The sequence below is a fragment of the Kogia breviceps genome, chromosome 5, assembly GCF_026419965.1.
Source record: "Kogia breviceps isolate mKogBre1 chromosome 5, mKogBre1 haplotype 1, whole genome shotgun sequence".
In the NCBI taxonomy this organism is placed as follows: Eukaryota; Metazoa; Chordata; class Mammalia; order Artiodactyla; family Physeteridae; genus Kogia; species Kogia breviceps.
The window spans coordinates 4,687,621-4,707,674 of record NC_081314.1 but is presented as its reverse complement, the minus strand read 5'-3'; the positions used below and the strand labels follow the sequence as shown (position 1 = coordinate 4,707,674).

At 37.1% G+C, this 20,054-nt stretch overlaps 1 protein-coding gene across 1 annotated transcript in view; it reads left to right on the top strand.

Moving 5' to 3' along the window:
* Nucleotides 1-20,054, top strand: part of EIF2A (eukaryotic translation initiation factor 2A) — a 39,309-nt gene that overhangs the window by 4,675 nt on the left and 14,580 nt on the right. The window contains exons 2-9 of the mRNA XM_059064200.2: nucleotides 5,871-5,940; nucleotides 11,564-11,638; nucleotides 14,463-14,581; nucleotides 15,714-15,813; nucleotides 16,173-16,255; nucleotides 18,947-19,020; nucleotides 19,164-19,308; nucleotides 19,511-19,627. Of these exons, the coding sequence (XP_058920183.1) occupies nucleotides 5,871-5,940; nucleotides 11,564-11,638; nucleotides 14,463-14,581; nucleotides 15,714-15,813; nucleotides 16,173-16,255; nucleotides 18,947-19,020; nucleotides 19,164-19,308; nucleotides 19,511-19,627 (783 nt within the window). The remainder of the gene's footprint in view (nucleotides 1-5,870; nucleotides 5,941-11,563; nucleotides 11,639-14,462; nucleotides 14,582-15,713; nucleotides 15,814-16,172; nucleotides 16,256-18,946; nucleotides 19,021-19,163; nucleotides 19,309-19,510; nucleotides 19,628-20,054) is intronic.

The window sequence follows — 20,054 nt, the reverse complement described above, 5'->3', positions numbered from 1 at the left end:
GTGTGAAAGAAAATATTTGTTTTAAATAGTGGTTTACATGTATGAACAAAACTATAATGACTCACTATGACTTTTATGATGAATTTAATTGATAATTAGTTCACATATAACAGACATATCTATTGTAAAGCATCATGTACAAAGGTTGTCTAATTTAATGGGAACCAACAGTATCATCAGTGTATGAAGTAGCTTTGATATTTACTTTTGACTTGCAGAATATGTTTTTATCTTAGTACAAAAATCTTGGTCTATTCGATTTTTAATTTTAATTTAACACCTCTGTCCTGTATTCCCAGGCAAATCAGTTCTTGAGAAATGTTGACAGACTTTTGATTGGTTTTATTTCTTGCCGTATTGTGAACAGAGTATTACCAGAAAGGGATGGGCTTTTAAAAAGCCTTTTTATTTTGATATAAATTAAGACTTGAAAGAAGTTGCAGAGAGAGTAAAGAAAGTTCCTGCATATCCTTCACCTAGCTTTCCCCAATGATAATATAGAATATTAGTCAAACCAGGAAATTGACACTGGTACAGTCGTATTTACTAAACTGCTCTCCTTATTTGGATTTTACTAGTTTGTGCATATCTATATTTTATCACGGGTAGATTCACGTAGCCACCACTATCAGAATATAGAACCGCTCTATCACCACAAAGATGTTACCCGTTTATCATTGGACCTTCCTTCCAGCTCTAACTGTTGGCAACCATTGATTTGTTCTGTATCATGATAATTTTGTCATTTCATGAGTGTTATATATCCTGGTGAAAAGCCAACCATTTTTTTTTAGTAAGTTTTTATAGCATGGCCGAACATAATCATTTGTGATAAATATTGAATAGCCACCTTAATACAATACAAAATTATTGAGACCACCTAGTGAAATTCTCTTGATTATTATTGAAGGAACAATTGAAATGTACTTCTAAATTTCAAACAACAACAGTTTGCCTTTTTTTCTCCATCTCTATGCAAAATACAAATGTATTTTCCTTAAAAAACAAGAGTGTTATATAAATGGACTCATAGACTATGTATGGGACCTTTTAATTTTTGTTTTCCAGGTGTTCTTTATTTAGAATATGAACATATGCATGTTGAAAAGCAGTTGATTAATTTGACTGAAGGTTTTGCTTCTCCAGAAACATACTAAAACCAGTAATTGAAACCACATGAGACTGAATGCTACTTGAGCAAGAAAGACATGGCACTTTTCACACTGACTTTTCTGTCGGTGTTGCCTTCTGAGATTTTGGGTTAATAATCTGCGTTATTAAGTTAAGTGGGAGTTTTGCTGCCCCACTCCTGTCTTAGTCCATTCTGGCTCCTGTAACAAAAATATCATAGACTGGGTGGTAAATAACAGAAATTTATTTCTTACAGTTCCGGAGGCTGGCAAATGCAAGATCAGGGCACTGGCAGGTTCAGTGTCTGGTGATCACCTGCTTCCTGGCTCCTAGACAGCCATTCTGCACTGTGTCCCCACATGGTGGAAGAGACAAGGGACCTCTTTGGGGCCTCTTTCATGAGGGCACTAATCCCATTCATAAGGGTTCTTCCTTCATGATCTAATTACCTCCCCAAAGCCATTCCAAATACCATTAGGGATTAAGTTTCAACCTATGAATTTGGGGTAGGGGTACGTAAACATTCAGTCTTAGCAACTCTTTTGGGATCTTCTACATGTCTTAGTTTGGGATGTAAGTATGAAATAGAAATTTTGGAAAAGGAAAACCTTGTACCCGTACTGGTTGCCCTGAATATCCTGAAAGCTCCCACTGCTGTGGCCAGGCTACCTTCATAGGTTCTGAGGTACAGCTGCCACTTTAATATAACGTACAAAAACTTTGAATTTCCACCAAGTAAACATTGTGGTCGGTAATAACAGCAAAGTCAACAAATACAGAGGACCAAGGTCACTAGGTACAAGTGTCATGAGAACACAAGCTGAGATGAGCTAGGGAAAGCTTTTCTTCTTTTTTGCCAGTCACTTCAGGCATGTGTTAAGGCAATAGAGCATGGTTTGATTACATATGGCACATTTTAAAAGTATTGCGGCTTCATTGGGTATACACTGATAATGTAGCGTTTTGTTTTCCTAGGTAAGTATGAGAATTTTGAAAGAGGGATTAATGAGTTAAATTGTCACCGCAGCTTGTGGGAGGGACCTCGTTAGGCTGACAGAATTTTATGCAACCTAGCGATAACGTGTAATCTGACAACTACAAACCCCCTAGTTTGGGAAATTCATTTTTTTATTAATCCCTCAAATAAATGTTTATTAAAACCTTAACTGTCATATTAAGAAAAGAATGGCTTATTGTTTTCTAAATCATAATGTATCATACATTATATTGCAGCAGACGATTGATTTGGTGACAAGAAACAGCACAGCTTTGCCTGCGTAGTAAGAGAATTTTGATGCAATACTTGATTTTAGCCAGAGCGCCAAGAAGCAGTTGAGAATTTCTGATGCTAAAGAATTAAACTTCATAGTTTTCAAGTCTTCTAGGAAAACATTTCCTGGCACAAAATGTTTACTAAATGTATTAGAGATTTTTAAAATAGATATCATCAGTGTTTCATTCAAGGTGTAGCAGTAGACTGAGCTCCTTTTGAAATCATCATTTTGCGTGTAGTGATGGACTCATTTTTTAAGATCCCTAATGCCTAGCACATGGAGCTGTGCAGGGGCCAGGCATAGAGCCTTGTAGGCAGTAGTGAGAGGAGTTTAGATTTTGATGTATGTAGAGCACTTTGCTAGACTCCATTCTGTTCAAGGGCAAACTACCCACAGCAGTTTGGTGACTCAGTTTAGTATATGAGGAAACATGGTATCCAGTTGTATACTTGTGGATATATCTGACCAGAAACTCATTATTCAATTACGTGTTTGCTCCCTTATTTTTCATCATTTCCGCTAGAATGGAAGCTCCATGAGTACATAGATTTTTATCTTGTTTGTCAGTGGTTTTTTTTTTTTTTTTGTGGTACACGGGCCTCTCACTGTTGTGGCCTCTCCCGTTGCGGAGCACAGGCTCCGGACGCGCAGGCCCAGCGGCCATGGCTCACGGGCCCAGCCGCTCCGCGGCACGTGGGATCTTCCCGGACCAGGGCACGAACCCGTGTCCTCTGCATGGCAGGCTGACTCTCAAACACTGTGCCACCAGGGAAGCCCTGTCAGTGGTTCTTTTACTTTCATTCTAACTTAAAAACAAAAAAAAATATTTATTTATTTATTCATTCATTCATTTTGGCTGCGCCAGGTCTTAGTTGCGTCACGCGGGATCTTTGTTGTGGCCTGCGAACTCAGATGCGGCACGCATGCAGGATCTAGTTCCCTGACCAGGGATTGAACCCGGGCCCCTTGCATTGGGAGTGTGGAGTCTTACCCACTGGACCACCAGGGAATTCCCTCAGTCTAACTTTAAATTATTTACTTTGGGAAGGTAGATTATATTACTTTCAATATCTGAAGGTTGAGCTAGTTAATTTACAGGTAGAAAATTGATGTTATGAGAACTGTCCCTTGAGAAGGGAAAGGAAATAGGGATCAGAGTTGGAGCCAAGAGTGGCTCCTAGCTACAAACTTTGCTGCTGAAGAGTGGGAGATTCGTGAATAGCTGACAGAAAAAGAGGCAAGTGAAATTGTAGCCATGGACTTCAGTAAAACGTTTTCCTTTCTTCAGTTCTCATACTGTTGCTGCTAGCAGGAGTTCTAGCTGATAAAATAGTTACTCATCACCAAGTCCTGTCAGTTTTCTCTCCTGAATACTGAACACTTATTCTCCACTTTCCATTTCCACTGCCCTACCCTAGTCCAAGTTTTGTATTGTTTTGGTTTTTTTGTGGCTGTGCTGCTCGGCTTGCAGGATCTTAGTTCCCTCCACCAGGGATGGATCCCGGGCCCCTGGCAGTGGAAGCTTGGAGTCCTAACCACTGGACCACCAGGGAATTCCCAAAGTTTCTATTATCTCTCCTGTGGGACTACTGCAGACCATCTTGAGTAGTTTCTTCACATCTTACTGCCTTCTGGTTCACTGTCTACACTTACCAAGTTGAGCTTCTCAAATTGCAAGTCTGGTTTTAAAAATCTGCCTAAAACTTTTTTGAAGTTTCCCAACATTCTTAGGCTGCAGTCCAACGTTGCCTAACTTAAGCCACAGGATCCTGCTTGGTCTGAGCCCTGTTTTCTTCTCCAGATCCACCTCCTTCCAGCCACGCAGGCTTCCTTTCCATTCCTGTGACACTGTCATCTCTCTTGTCACGGAGTTTCTGCAACTGTTACTGTTCTCCTTGCTTGTTAACTGCTATTCATCTTTCAGATCTGAGCACACAAATCACTTACTCAAGGATGCTTTCCCTAACCTTCCATTTTCAGATTAGAACTCCATATTATTCACTCTAGTAGCCTCTTGTATCTTTCCTTTGTAGCACTCAATGCAGTTACAGATTTCCGTATATTTGACTCATTATCTGATTAGTGAGGTCAGGGACAAGGCTGATTGCCCTCCCTGTTGTATCTGCGGTACTCAACATAAGGCTTTGGCGGTAGTTTCTTTTTTCTCCAGTAAGCATTTGCTGAATGAATGAATCATTTTATTTGGTTCAGCTTTAGAAACTTCTAATTCAGCCATTTTTAAAAAGTATAATTTAGTTCTGTAGATGTTTCTGCTTATTTAATCTTGAACTTTGTTCCCACTTAATTTTTTTAGACTATTACTATCGTTGGGAGCTTAGTAAATGAATGTATCTCATCCTGCTTGTTCTCTTAGCTTGAGAATTTGTTAATATATTAATAATGTCATATTTTTTAAGAACTTTGGATGAATTTATACTATACTTTTATGTTATTATCTTACATAAAGCCCACAGTATTTTAAAGTTTATATTTTGCTGATTGGGGCACAGATTCAGAGGTGGGGATGTATCTAAGGTTCCACAGTCAGATAGGAACTGAGGCCTACCTTTGAGTTCATGTCCTTTCTACTATAGTACAACTGCCTTTCACTGGTGACAGTTACAATTTTGAGTTTTTAATTATTAAAGTTACTTGAGAGAGTAAGCTGATACAAAGAAGATTTAACTTAGACTCAGCTTCTAATTCTGTTTCCAACATCCATACATTTTGAACATGAGATTAGAAAATAATGTGAAAACATAATGCTAAGATCACTTTTTTCCATTTGAATGAAGGAATATAAGTATGAATGCTGTATCTCAATGCAAATGCATAGATTTCTTGTAAGATAGATAAAAGTGGATTTATTGAAATAGTCTCCTTAGAGACTAAATGAATATGCTCTATAGGAAAAGAAGTAAGAGGGATATTACCTGTCTTAGTCAGTTCGGGCTGCTATAACAAAGTACCACATACTGGGTAGCTTATAAACAACAGAAATTTATTTCTTACAGTTCTAGAGGCTGGAAGTCTGAGACCAGGGTGCCAGCATGGTCAGGGTCTGGTGAGGACCCTCTTGTTCATTGACTGCCAACTTATTGTATCCTCTGTGTTTTTCTTGTAAAGGTACTAATCCCATTCATGAGGACCCCACCTTTGTGATCTAATAACCCCCCAAAAGGTTCCACCTTCCAATCCCATCACATTGGAATTAGGGTTTCAACGTGAGGATTTTTGTGGAGACACATTCAGTCCATTGCATTACCTGTTTATTTCTCAGAGGTTATATGATTTTATGCAAAAGAGGAAGAAAATGTGCCCTTTTAATGCTGATGTTTGATAGTTCTATGAAATGTTTAATGATTTCATGAGTATTTTGACTGAAAGCTTTTTTTAAAAAACATTTGTGATAATTGAGTATTTATTAGCAAAGTAATGGTGGTTCTTTCCCTGTTTATTCCTCAGTCCGAGGCTCAGAAGGACTATACATGGTGAACGGGCCGCCGCATTTTACAGACAGCACCGTGCTTCCAAGGTATGGTTCATTCTGTAGAGTAATGGTATAGAGAACTATACAACGCATTCTAAAGTATTTTTGTTGTTATATTCTGAACAGAAAAGAAAAAGAACAGATAAGCTAGTTTCTTGGGACATATTATATAATATTAACAAAAGATGGAAAGAATGAAAGAATGCATATTCTCTATCAAGAAAAATGATCTTTAGATTTGAAAATAATAGCTTAAGCATGTTTAAAAGAAAAGGTGTAGACAATAGTGTAATTCAGTTCATGCCTGTAGCTTAGAAGAATGTGATAGCCAAATGTGATAGCCAAACCACTGCCTATAATCTTCGATAAATTATAGAATGAGAAAGGTATAAGAAATGAAAAAATATACAAAAAATATATACATATAAACATATAGCTAGATAAATAGAGAGATATTTTTCCCAAAAAGAAATAATGGAAAGGTAAACCAAAAACTAACAAAAGTGATTATCTATAGGAGGAGAGAGAATTGCAAGATCCAGGGGACATGTCTGTAAATGAACTTTGGTATATATAGTTTTGACTTTGGACCAAGTAATTGTTTTAAATTTTTAAAAAAATTGAAATGGAAAACGGAAACAAGTGAACCTAGCTTTGTATTAAGTTGATGACATAAACCATATAGTGATGTGCAATATTCTTAAATGCATTCAATAGTTTTGTTATTCATAGAAAATTGATGTTGTCCTTTTAAATCTATTGTAGGGTAAGACAAATAAATAATTATGTTAATGTCATTAGGAACCAGAGTTTCAGCATAGGAGTGAAGTGGGGAGATAGACTTGCATGTATCAATATGAATCCATGATTTCTTTTCATAAAAACATTTGTATTTCCCAGTTCTGTCCACTCTAAAGGTCTAGAGCCAGTGATAACCTGGTAGCAGTAAGTACCTCACAGATTATGATCTCTAAATGCCATTCTTCACTAAAAGGAACCAGTTCCTTGGAGGAGTGGTCAACTTCAGGTATAGGACAAAAAGTGGTATGAGTCGAGCCATACATATCCTGGGCTGGAAAGCGAGGAAGTTTAAAAGGCTAATGGGGTTTTGCTAAACTGTCACAGGAGTCAACCTGAAGGGGTTTATACCAACCTCAGATGGGACAATTTGAGCATTAAGAAGAATAATGACTCTAAGAATTAAGACATGTTAAGTATATAAGTAGTCTCTAAAAAATTCCTCCTCCCTCCAGATCTTACTGGTCAGCATTAGAAATTGATGGGATCCTTGTTCATTACTTTGAAAATTGATAAAGAAAAAATTAAGCATTTATGTTGCCTTTCCTGTACAAACTATTTTTCAGTAACCAAATTGTTGATGAGGAAGACTTCTTTAAAGAACAGTAATAAATCTAAAAAGAATGATGGGATTAGATAATCACATTTCGTTATCCTAAAGAAGTCATGCATCAGTGGTCCTCAAACTTTTGCATGCATCACAATCATCTGAAGAGCTTGTTAAAACGCAGGATACTGTTCCCTCTTCAGATTTTCTTATTCATTAGGTCTGGGGCAGGGGCCCAAGAATTAGAATTTTTAACAAGTTCCTAGGTAATGCTGACACTGCAAGTCTAGGGACCACACTTCGAGAACGAGTGATCTAAGCAAATGATCATTAAAAGATGCTGTTAGGTGAACTGTTGATAGGGAACTTTATAATCAGGCTGGCATCATCTGACTCTATTGACCATTTTTTTAATTAGACTCACTTCTCTAGAACCATGTTACAGGAAATATGGGCCCAAGGTCAGCCACACTGGCATCACCTTGAGCCAGTGCAAAAATCAAACATCTGAACATCTCAGGCCCTACTCAGCTTACTGAGTCAAAATCTGTATTTTAACCAGCTCCTCAGTGATTTGTATGCACATTAATATTTGAAAAGCACCACTTTAGAAAATAAGAGTCTGTGTTAAAGCTTTTGTTCTGCACTTCATTGGGGTGTACCATTCCAAGGCAGCAGGATTGAGGGGGAAAGGGAAATGAGACAAGGAAGAAGTGAAAGCAAATATAGAGTGAGGTGCACTGAGCTGACCACAGATTCACAAAATCCATCCAAGTTGCTTGGTCATGCAGAATTTCTCCAGAGAGGTTGCATAGAACCACTGTGCCTTAGAACAATCTATTTTAAAGAGGATGCCTGCAGAATTGGTCTGCGGCCAGAATCTTCTTTTGGTCTGTTCGGGTTGAATCTGAGTGCCAGTGCTTCTCTTCCTGCTACTGCAGGAGGCATAATGGAGGCCGTGCTGAAATGTGGCCTTCATTCTTGGGGAGTCTGAGACAACCAGTGGTGTTAGGAGATGAGGTGGCCAGGGCTCTTCGTTGAATAGCTGGTGCCTGGGAGCAGGAAGGATTAGGTGAGTCTGAGGAGGCGCATAATGAGTCCAGTACAATCTCAGCATCACCGAGAGCAGAACAAGGAGACATTATGTGGCTCCTGGTAAGTTGCAGTAGGAACTATGCGGTACTTACCTTCTATGAAGATTTTTAAAAACCTGCTTCTAATCAAGCTTTTAGATGAATGGTCCTTAAATTTGGCTGCACATTAGAATGACTTGGGGAGCTTTTAAAAAACCGGATGTCCAAATACTGGGTATTAAATGAGAGTAAGGAATTATTGTTAAATTCATGAGTTGAAGTGGCATGGTGGTGGTTCTCTTTTTTGTGTGTGTGTGTGCTAGGCGGGCCTCTGACTGCTGTGGCCTCTCCTGTTGCGGAGCACAGGCTCCGGACGCGCAGGCGCAGCGGCCACGGCTCACGGGCCCAGCCGCTCCGCGGCATGTGGGATCCTCCCGGACCGGGGCACGAACCCGTATCCCCTGCGTCGGCAGGCGGACTCTCAACCACTGCGCCACCAGGGAAGCCCATGTGGTTCTGTTTTTTAAAAATGCCCTCATCAGTTAGAGATGCATACTGAAGTATAGAGTAAAACGATATGACATCTGGTTTTGCTTTAAAATATTCTGGCATTAAATATGAAAGTAGGGAGTAGATTAAAGAAAATTGACCATGAGTTAATAATTATTTAAGCTTGGTGATAAGTGTGTAGGGGGGTTATCATACTTTTTCTCTATTTTTGTGTATATTTGAAATTTTTCATTTAAAAGATTGTTCCAGAAGGAAATAGACAACATTTTCCAATTGCCAAAATTAAGAAAAGAATTGAAGTCTGGGGGCTTCCCTGGTGGCGTAGTGGTTGAGAGTCCGCCTGCCGATGCAGGGGACACGGGTTCGTGGCCCGGTCCGGGAGGATCCCACGTGCCGCGGAGCGGCTGGGCCTGCGCATACGGAGCCTGTGCTCCGCAGTGGGAGAAGGAAAAAAAAAGAAAAGAGCTTGCTAAGAATAAATTGTTTCAAGTTTATCTCATTTCCTTTCTGAGTAGAATTTCCAGACACATCAGAATAGAAATGTAAACATGATTTTAGCAAAGTATCTGAGAAATGAGAAAGTCTTTTGGTTGAATGATGTTAGTGACAGAGTTGTCATTGGTTAAGAGCTGTGAAGTCAGCTGACTGACTAATGAGTTGATTTAGTTTGAGGGAAGGACTACTTGTGAGCCACAGGAGCTTGTTCAAAGGTCATCCAGTATTCTCATAATTAATTTAGATGATAGCTTAGAATGATGTTTTATAATTTATATTTTACTTAAATCTGTGAGGAATGACTAATGCTTTTAAAAGGGAAAATGAAGATATAAGTAGATATCAGTAGACTGGAATAATAGACCAAAAGTTGGATAGGATTTAAAAAGAATAATTGTAAAGTTCTGCCTTAAGGTTCAGAAATGAGTTGCACAATATAGAATGGAGGACATCTTGGTCATAGCTATTTATGTAAGGGAGTGAGAAAAAAAATGTTTTAGTAACTACACACTGAGGATAAGCTACCATTATTGTATGATTGCAGAAACACAAATGTCATCTTCAGATGAATTAATGCAACGATAGTGTCCAGGGCTTCCCTGGTGGCGCAGTGGTTAAGAATCCACCTGCCAGTGCAGGGGACACGGGTTCGAGCCCTGGTCCAGGAAGATCCCACGTGCCGTGGAGCAACTAAGCCCGTGCACCACAACTACTGAGGCTGCGCTCTAGAGCCCACGAGCCGCAACTACTGAAACCTGTGTGCCTAGAGCCCGTGCTCCGCAGTAAGAGAAGCCACCGCCATGAGAAGCCCGCGCACCACAACCGAGAATAGCCCCTACTCGCGGCAACTAGAGAAAGCCTGCACACATCAACGAAGACCCAACACAGCCAAAATTAAAAAATAAATAAAATAAGTAAATTTATTTAAAACAACAACAGAAACAAAGACATTGTCCAGTTTAGAAGGGGTGTACTGGTCAGTTCTCTGTGTGTCATTACTTGACAATTCAAATATTTGTTAGCCACAAAGTTCTCATCTAATGTTGTGACTACACATATGGACATCTACTGTACACACACGCACACGTCTCTGTTTGGGTCTTTTTTTTTTTTTTTTTTTGGTGGTATGCGGGCCTCTCACTGCGGTGGCCTCTCCCTTTGCAGAGCACAGGCTCCGGACGCGCAGGCTCAGCGGCCATGGCTCACGGGCCCAGCCGCTCCAACGGCATGTGGGATCCTCCCAGACCCGGGCACGAACCCGTGTCCCCTGCATCCGCAGGCGGACTCCCAACCACTGCGCCACCAGGGAAGCCCTGTTTGGGTCTTCATTATCACTGGGAGGTGTACTCAGAGTAGCCATCTCCAGTTGAGAGATACAGTATTTAAAGTTTCGATCGTTTGATAGAAGGTTGCCAAGAAGTTCAAGTTCCACAGGTTAGTTTTTGTACAGAATCCTGCATCCATATTTTTTTAAGGTGAAGATCCTCTTATCGTTGTTATACTTTCTGTCTCTGCACATGAGAAATTGATGGAAGGTCTTTGTCCTTGAAATCCAGGGTCACTTCTTGTCCACTTGAGGATATTTTATCCACCATTGTTTTGTTATGCAGGTAGTTTGGGAAATTCTTCACAAAACCTCCGTGTAGGGCTTCCCTGGTGGCGCAGTGGTTGAGAATCCGCCTGCCGATGCAGGGGTCACGGGTTCGTGCCCTGGTCCGGGAAGATCCCACATGCCGCGGAGCAACTAAGCCCGTGAGCCATGGCCGCTGGGCCTGCGCGTCCGGAGCCTGTGCTCCGCAACGGGAGAGGCCACAGCAGTGAAAGGCCCGCATACCACAAAAAAAAAAAAAAAAAAAAAAAAAAAAAAAAAAAAAAAAAAAAAAAAAAAAACCTCCGTGTTGAAATCCTTCAGCTCTCTCAAGATAAGGGCTGACAGCTGGTAGCTTCCACATACACCTACATTTTTGGGTTTTCGCACCAACTAGTTATTTACCCAAAAGGGCTCTATTTCTTGCTTAACATTGGTTTGTTGGTATAAAATCAATTTCCAGCTTTACATTGGTAGTTGGCACTGCATTTTAAGCGAGAAAGTATTTTTGGTAGACTGAAGCATTTTGGAATTATTTTCTAAAATTTATGTAAGTTCTTAGTCATTAAATTTGTGGTAAGATTGTGGATTTTTAATCAGATTTTTTAAAAAGTATTAATGCTTATTAATTTAAGCTTTTTTTCTTGTTATTTTCAGAGAATCTGGGAAAAATTGCAAAACCTGTACCTTTAGTAAGGATGGGACCTTGTTTGCCTGGGGCAACGGAGAAAAGTTAGTGTTCGTTTATATAACATTTTATGTGTGTGTTGTGAATATAAAATATAATTGTTTTATGTGAATAACATGTATTTGGATGTCATTTATAAAGTCCATCTTTTAATCTGTTGGTGCTGTTAGGTATTATCTCCAATATAACATCCATAGAATATCTCCAAAGTTGTTAGTTTCTATTTATGTGTGAGGACTTCTTTGAGTTCTCTAGTTACTTAAAATTAAAAAGTAACATATGAAAAAGGGCAATTAATTTAATGCAGAAGAAGCTGAGAGGTTGTTTTAAATAGTGCTCTAAGTGATTGGTTAGGGTTTCTTAAGTTCTGCACTAACATTTAGAGAATAACTCTCTTTGCTTGTTTATGGTAGATACCTTATATCTTTGCTGTTAACTTATTAACAACTGTCTATTACTGTTAGTTTTATTGTGTATAACAGCATGTCATCTAAGTATAAGTTATTCAAAAGTATGTTTGGTATAGTCTGTATTACATAAAATAATCAGATTACAAAATTGGTCTGGCAAAAAAAAAAGTATTTTGGTTCAGTGTTCGTAATTTCACTTAGAAAACCAATTCTTTTCAATTTTTCATAGTCACTGTATTTCAGTTCACAGCAGGAAAATGCCTGAATATTTGTTGCTTGGTTTAAAGTTATTTTTGTTGTTTTCAGCCAGATATAATATCTTAGGGTTTTTTTTAAGGGGGAAAAACGATTACATCCTTTTGAAAAGTATATTTTAAATGTTTCTTACACAGTGGAACTATATTCTGAGGTCTTTCAGCTATCACGTCAGATTGGATTAACACATGATTTTTTAAAATGCTAAAATGATTGCGTTGAGTTAGTTGATTCACTTCTATGACTATAAGTAGCTGGCAGAATTAGCTTTTATAATTAAAAATGTTCATCAATTTTTTTTAAGTTATTGAATCCAACCAACAAACTACTACTCTCAGATTAAGAATATAATTACATTGGGTCTTATTCACAATGTTAACAGAGTCTTACTCTCAAAGACAGGACGTACTCTCAGCTTTTCTTATTTCTTTAGGTGTAACCTATTGTGGGTATTTGGGGTTGTTTTTTTCAATCCATATTTTATTATTTTTCTAATATTTATCTATCTATCTATTTATTTATTTTTATTTGGTTGCGCCGAGTCTTAGTTGCAGCATGCGTGTGGGATCTAGTTCCCCGACCAGGGATCGAACACCGGCCCCCTGCATTGGGAGTGCAGTCTTAACCACTGCGCCAGGGAAGTCCCTAAATCCATATTTTAGTTTACACTATTTGAGTAATGAGTTGATAGAAATTTACTATCTGATGAGACATACCATACATCTTTTCATTGCCTATTATCTTTTTGAGGTATCCCTTATTCTACTAGCGTACAGTTTATTGAGTAAGTCTATTTTCACTTTGGCAATTATTATTAATTATTTTACATGTCGTATCTCCACTTTGTTTTCTGTTGGATTCAACTCAATCCTCTTAATATGTCCCCACATGTTCTGTCCATCTTTTTAACAGATTTTTTTATACCTGGTTCTAGCATTTATTTCCTTAAGTTGCTGCAGCCACAACAATACATATTGTTCCTGGGGCAAGAGAAACAGATACAGTGTATTGATTGTGGTCTTTGCTGGGTTCACAGTTAGCTAAGTCAGAAGCTATAACTGATTTTTCCTTAAATGTGTGCTTATTTAAATTAAACACCCTTCATTAAGCTAAGAATAACTTTAAAGTTTATTAACAACAACAAGAAAGAAAGCTTCATGTAATTCTAAAATATGTAATTTACAGTAAGTTGTAACGGATCTACAGTCGTAAGTGTGTGTGTTTGTGTGTATGTTTCTGTGTGTTTAAACAATATACGGTAATTCTTTATTCTTACCAGTTGCCGCTTACCCTAACCCAGTGTCCTCAAACTTGAGTTGAACAAAATAACTTTAAGGAATTTCTGCAGTGAGATGGAGAATCTTTTTTATTTTCTTTCTTTCTTTCTTTCACCACAAGGACTACGTAAGAGCAAGTCAGACCAAACAGGTTTCAAAGCATTACTCTGGCATTTATTAGTTGTATGCTCTTGGGCAAATCATCAAATCATTTCATTTTTCTAACCTTCAGTTTTACCATTTGTAAAATGGAGATGATAATACCTGTTTTATGAGATTGTTGTGAGGATTAAATGAGAATATGTACATAAAGTGGTTAAACCAGAAGATGGTTTATAGAAAGTGTCCCCAAAAGTGGAAACTGCTTTTTTTTTTTTTTTTTTTTTTTTTTTTACAATTATTGTCATTTTTGTCATTGTACCATGATAATTCTTACAGTAATATCTTTTGGAGACTGCTTCTGAGATTTTTATAGACATCAAAAGTATCCTTGCTGATTTCCCTAGCTGCTTACTCAAATTAAAACAAATTTAATTTGAGTAAATTTCCATTTACTCAAATTAAAAAATATATACTTTTCATTTTCTCTTGGATTTGAAATTCCTCAGCTTGTCTGTAGATTTGCTATGTGTTCACTTAAAGGCCTGTTTTTTCCTTTTTGGTTGAAGGTGGTATCTATTGTATCTTCCTGCAAATTCTGTATTATTTCCCAACACCAGCCTTAAATAGGGACCTTTTGGTAAAATGTACACTTTTTTACATTAAAGTGTTTATTGGATATTTTCTAGAACTGACTGAAAATTGATTTTTATGAGGAGTGAACATTTTACAGTGATCTGTATTTAAAAAGAAGTATGAATGTTTTGGATAGTGCTGGCTATTGTGAAACAGTATTTCATTGCTGAAGTAACTTCTTTTGAAACCAGAATAAATGTTATCAATGTCACTAACAAGGGACGACTGCACTCCTTCGACCTTCCAAAGGCAGTTTGCCTTGAGTTCTCGCCAAAAAACACTGTCCTGGCAACATGGCAGCCTTACACTAGTAAGTATTTTCCAATTGTAAAGATATTCTGACAGGACCAACTCAACTCAGTGGGGAAAAAAAGGAGGTTTATAACCTTATAGGAAAGTAATTAATATTTATGATAGTAAATAGTGTTTGAGAATATTCTTAATTGACAATGAATCTTGTATTCCCCAAATAGAATGTACTTTAAGTAATTTCAAGGTATAGTAAGTTAGTGAGACGATCCGTCATGAGATAGAGGAAAAGAAAATAGCTCAAGGGAAAATTTATAAAGTAAATAACCAATGGATAGAGAAGATCGCAAAAATTAAGAAGAATAATGACCTTTAAAATAAAAAACGTTTTATATAATTATAAATGAAAGAGGAAGTACAGTAGACACAACATCTAAGAAATGTGTATGGTATGACAAAGAGTAGGAAATAGTGTATCATTTTCTAATGCATTTAAAGATCTAATATACGTTATATGAACATTTTATTGGCTTGGCCAACAAGTTAGTTTGGGTTTTTCCATAATATCTTACAGAAAAATCCAAACGAACTTTTTAGCCAACCCAATATATAGCTGTGCTTCATAGATCAGTGATAAAATATTGGGTCCCGATATAGGGCTTATTTTAAGAAGCATTTTGTAATAATGTGGATATTGTTGAATAAATATATGATAGTAGTTCATTGTTGGGTTATAAACTTCCTGAGTTCGTTCTTTCAAGAGGCATGGACTCTAATGAATATCATTTTTCCAAGTAAGTAAAAGGGAAATTGAGAATCAGGTGAAGACTGTGAGTGGTTTTACATAACTTTTTTTCATGTGTGTGACTTATAGACACAGCTTTCATGATAAGACAGTTTAATCTGTTTAACAGCAAACTATGTCACACTTAATAAACAAGAAATCTCTTAAATATTCTTAAAAACTGTAGTAATTAACTCATTTCAGAAATACAAAATTCTGCTCAAACAGCCGTCATATTGTCATGGCTTTAGGAATGAATGATTAAATCTATAATTAAAGCTAGAGGGAAAATTGATTTAAAGCAACCCTTACCCAATCTTTATAATCTTGTTCAAATTTTTTCTAAGAATGAAGTCTTTTTACTAGTGTTAGGAGACAATTACTGCAAAAAATTTTGTTCTTATGGCAGCTTCTAAAGATGATACAGCTGGGATACCTAACCTACAACTTTATGATGTGAAAACTGGGACGTGTTTGAAGTCTTTCATCCAGAAAAAAATGCAAAATTGGTAAATAAATGCTTTAAAATACTAATTATTTTTAAATATTTTAAATATCTTTGTTGTATATTATTTGTTTCTCTGGTATTGATTTAGAAAATAACTTGTCAGATCAAAATCTAGATCTTTAAGGATTTTGTATGTGAGAATGTAATAGAGTAAAAACTTGATCTTTTATTAAGCATTTGAATCAAAAGGAATAATATGTTTCTATTATGTACGCTGACTAAAACTATTAATAACTGACTTGACATCATACTTATAAGTATTTTTCCTTAAATAGTAAACAATATCGTAAACTTTAACATGTTAACATATGATGTTACATTCTATTTAAATTTTTTTAATATTCTTTCTTTTCAATGTAGGTGTCCATCCTGGTCAGAAGATGAAACTCTTTGTGCCCGAAATGTTAACAATGAAGTTCACTTCTTTGAAAACAACGATTTTAGTATGGAAAGATTTATGAAATAATTTTATTATTTGCTGTAAATATGTACAGTTTTTATTGCCTTATATGGTATCATAGGGTTCTCCTAAATACTGTTAATATATTAACAATTGCTGTTATAGTAATTCATTTGAGTAACTCCAAGTATAATTGCTAGTAAGATTTTATAACACAAACATATTCTTTTATAATAAACTTTTACTATCTAATAATTACTATTAAGACATTTGAGTACCTCTTTCTGAGTTTAGTTGCTATTGAAATTCTGTGATACAAATTTTTAAAATATTTTGTTGTGTAGAATTTCAGATACAAAAGTAGACACTTAGTCCCATAGCCATCAGCCCATTGCCAAACCTTCTTCATCCATGCATCTGTCCACCTACCATCTCTTCTACTCTGCTAAAGCAAATTGTAGACACCATTTGCTTATAATTTTACCTATAACTATTTCAATATGTATCTCTGAAGATTAGTGCTCTTAATTTTTTTGTGTGTGTGTGGTACGAGGGCCTCTCACTGTTGTGGCCTCTCCCGTTGTGGAGCACAGGCAGACGTGCAGGCTCAGCGGCCACGGCTCACGGGCCCAGCCGCTCCGCGGCACATGGGATCCTCCCGGACGGGGGCACGAACCCGCGTCCCCTGCATCGGCAGGCGGACTCAACCACTGCCACCAGGGAAGCCCTTACTATTTTTTTAAAACTTAGTCATAATACCATTATCACAGATTATAGAATATCTGGTCAGTGTTCAAATTTCTAATCATTGAAAATGTGATAATTTTTTAAAAACTCAGGATCCAAATAAGGTCCTTCACATTGCAATTGATTTATATATCTTTTAAGTTTCTTTAAGCTATAAGTTCCCTCTCCATTCTTTTTTCCCCCTTGCAATTTATTATTTAAGAAACAAAGTTACTTGTCTTATATAGACTCCCATATTTGAGTTTTGCTCTTGTATCCCATTCTGTAATTTAACATGTTCATCTGTCTCCTGTAAATAACTATTTGGATCTAGAATTGGTCAGCTTCAAGTTCTTTTTTGGGGAGCTGAGGGCGAGACTACATCATAAGGCAGTGTTCAGTTCTTTTATCAAGAAGCACATAATGTCTCTTTGTCTTTAATTTTGTGTGGTTAATTGCCTCAATCCATTATTTCATGCATGGTTAAAAATTGGTGATACTATAGTTTCCCTCTTTCCCCTATCATTTATTAGCTGTACTGCCTCTATAAGGAGAAATTCCCCTTTCTACGATTTGGTTTTCTAGTGGACCATTTATATGGGAAAGGCAAAATAAATATTCTTCTCCTTTATCACTTTTAATAAAATGAGTTATTTCTTTAGCAATCTCCATTGCAACCAGGTAGTCCCCACCCCCAACCTAATGAACTGTGGGTTTAAACATGATGTGTTTCAATCCATTTTAATTACTATTCTTATTGATTCTCAGATTGTCCCATCATTGGTCAATTAGTCTTTAATGACTTTTTTGCTATATGGTAGGACAAATCACTCTAGGATTATCTTGTATATTTCTTGCAGTAAACCTACAATCAGCCAATTCTCCAATATACTCTGCTCCCTTTTAGTGGAAGATGGTATTTAGAGACCACAGTCTGGGTGTAGAGGATTCTCATTGCTACTGTGTTGATTGATCATTGTTTCTAGGCCTTTTTCTTTTTTTTCTTTTTTATCTTATATCTGTATTGCCTTTTGCCAACACGAAGAATGTGGTTCTCTGGAATAACAAGGGTGATAGTTTGAGAATATCACATCCACATAATTATTCATTTGCTTTATTCTTCATTGACCACCTAGCATTCTTAGAATAGCAATACCAACAGTAACACCTCTGACATGATTACTGAAAAATAATTTAAAGAAGAAAGTTTTGCAGTTCCTTTTGTCCTTAGAATATTCCATTGGCGACTGAACACTTTTTAGTACAGTCACTGACTTACAATAGTTTGAGTTAAGATTTTTCAACTTCATGATGGTGTGAAAGTGGTATGTATTCAGTAGAAATTGTACTTTGAATTTCAGTCTCTTCCTGGGCTAGCGCCGTGTGGAATGGTACCCTCTCGTGATGCTGGGCAGCAGCAGTGAGCCACAGCTCCCAGTCAGCCACAAGGTCACAAGGGTCAACAACTGATACACTTATAACTCTTTTGGACCTGTACAACCATTATGTTTTTCACTTTCAGTTGAGTATTCAATAGATGACATGAGATACTCAACACTTTATTATAAAATAGGCTTTGTGTTTCATGATTTTGCTCAACTGTAGACTAATATTAAGTGTTCTGAGCACTTAATATTTAAGGTAGTCTAAGTTAAGCTGTGATGTTCAGTACATAAGGTTATTAAATGCATTTTCAACTTATATTTTCAACTTACCATGGGTTTATCAGGACATGACCCCATCATAAGTCAGAGAAAGTAGAATGGGAATTGGTAAGTGTAATCCCATTACTCGCCCGAGGTCACACAGTGGTGACTGAGTAGGAATTCAAGCACAGGTCTGTCTCACTCACCCATGCTTTTTCCACTATGTTACTCTGCCTCACCGACATGAGACTACAGTGAGCCGTTACGTGTATAGTTACGTTAACCTTTTATAATGCATTCAGAATTTGAGATATTTCTGTTAGCTTCTCTCACTAATCTAATACCATTTACTTTTTTTTTAGATACATTTGCAAATAAATTGCATTTGAAAAAAATTAATGATTTTGTGTTATCACCTGGACCCCAGCCGTACAAGGTAACTGCTGATGTTTTTGTTTGTTCATGTGGAATATTATGAGATTAAACCATTTCCTGGTTTTTAGTGACTTTAAAAACATGTCCATCTTAGTTTATATGCTTCAAAAAATTTAAGTCATTATTTATGTCTGTGTGTCTTAGGTGGCTGTCTATGTTCCAGGAAGTAAGGGTGCACCTTCATTTGTTAGATTATATCAGTACCCCAACTTTGATGGACCTCATGCAGCTTTAGCCAATAAAAGTTTCTTTAAGGCTGATAAGGTTACAATGCTATGGAATAAAAAAGGTATGATAAATATATTTCATCTCCCATTTTGTTTATCAAGCATTAATTTAGACTTATATTCCTATGTATATAGAAAAAGAAAAGAGTATCAGTGCTTATTCAGTGAAAATTTACATGTGCTTTGTTACACTTTTTAATATTTTTCTAATCACCATTAGTTTAATTTGTGTTTTAAATCTAATTAAAGTTTTTGCCCTTACAGCTACTGCTGTGTTGGTAATAGCTAGTACTGATGTTGACAAGACAGGAGCTTCCTACTATGGGGAACAGACGCTGCATTACATTGCCACAAATGGAGAAAGTGCTGTGGTGCAATTACGTGAGTGTTCCAGCAGTCTTCCTTTAGTAGAATCAATGATAGTAAAAAAAATACAGTGCCATAAAGATGATATCATCTAAGTTTTTGATCAAGTGATAGAACTCACATATTTTATTTTATTTTATTTATTTTTTATTTTTTTAATTTTTTTAATTTTTATTTTTTTTGCGGTACGCGGGCCTCTCACTGCTGTGGCCTCTCCCGCTGCGGAACACAGGCTCCGGACGCGCAGGCTCAGCGGCCTTGGCTCACGGGACCAGCCGCTCCGCGGCACGTGGGATCCTCCCGGACCGGGGCACGAACCCGTGTCTCCTGCATTGGCAGGCGGACTCTCAACCACTGCGCCACCAGGGAAGCCCCGAACTCACATATTTTAATAACCTTTAAGATAAAATTCCTCTTATCATCGCCAAACATACCTTATTTT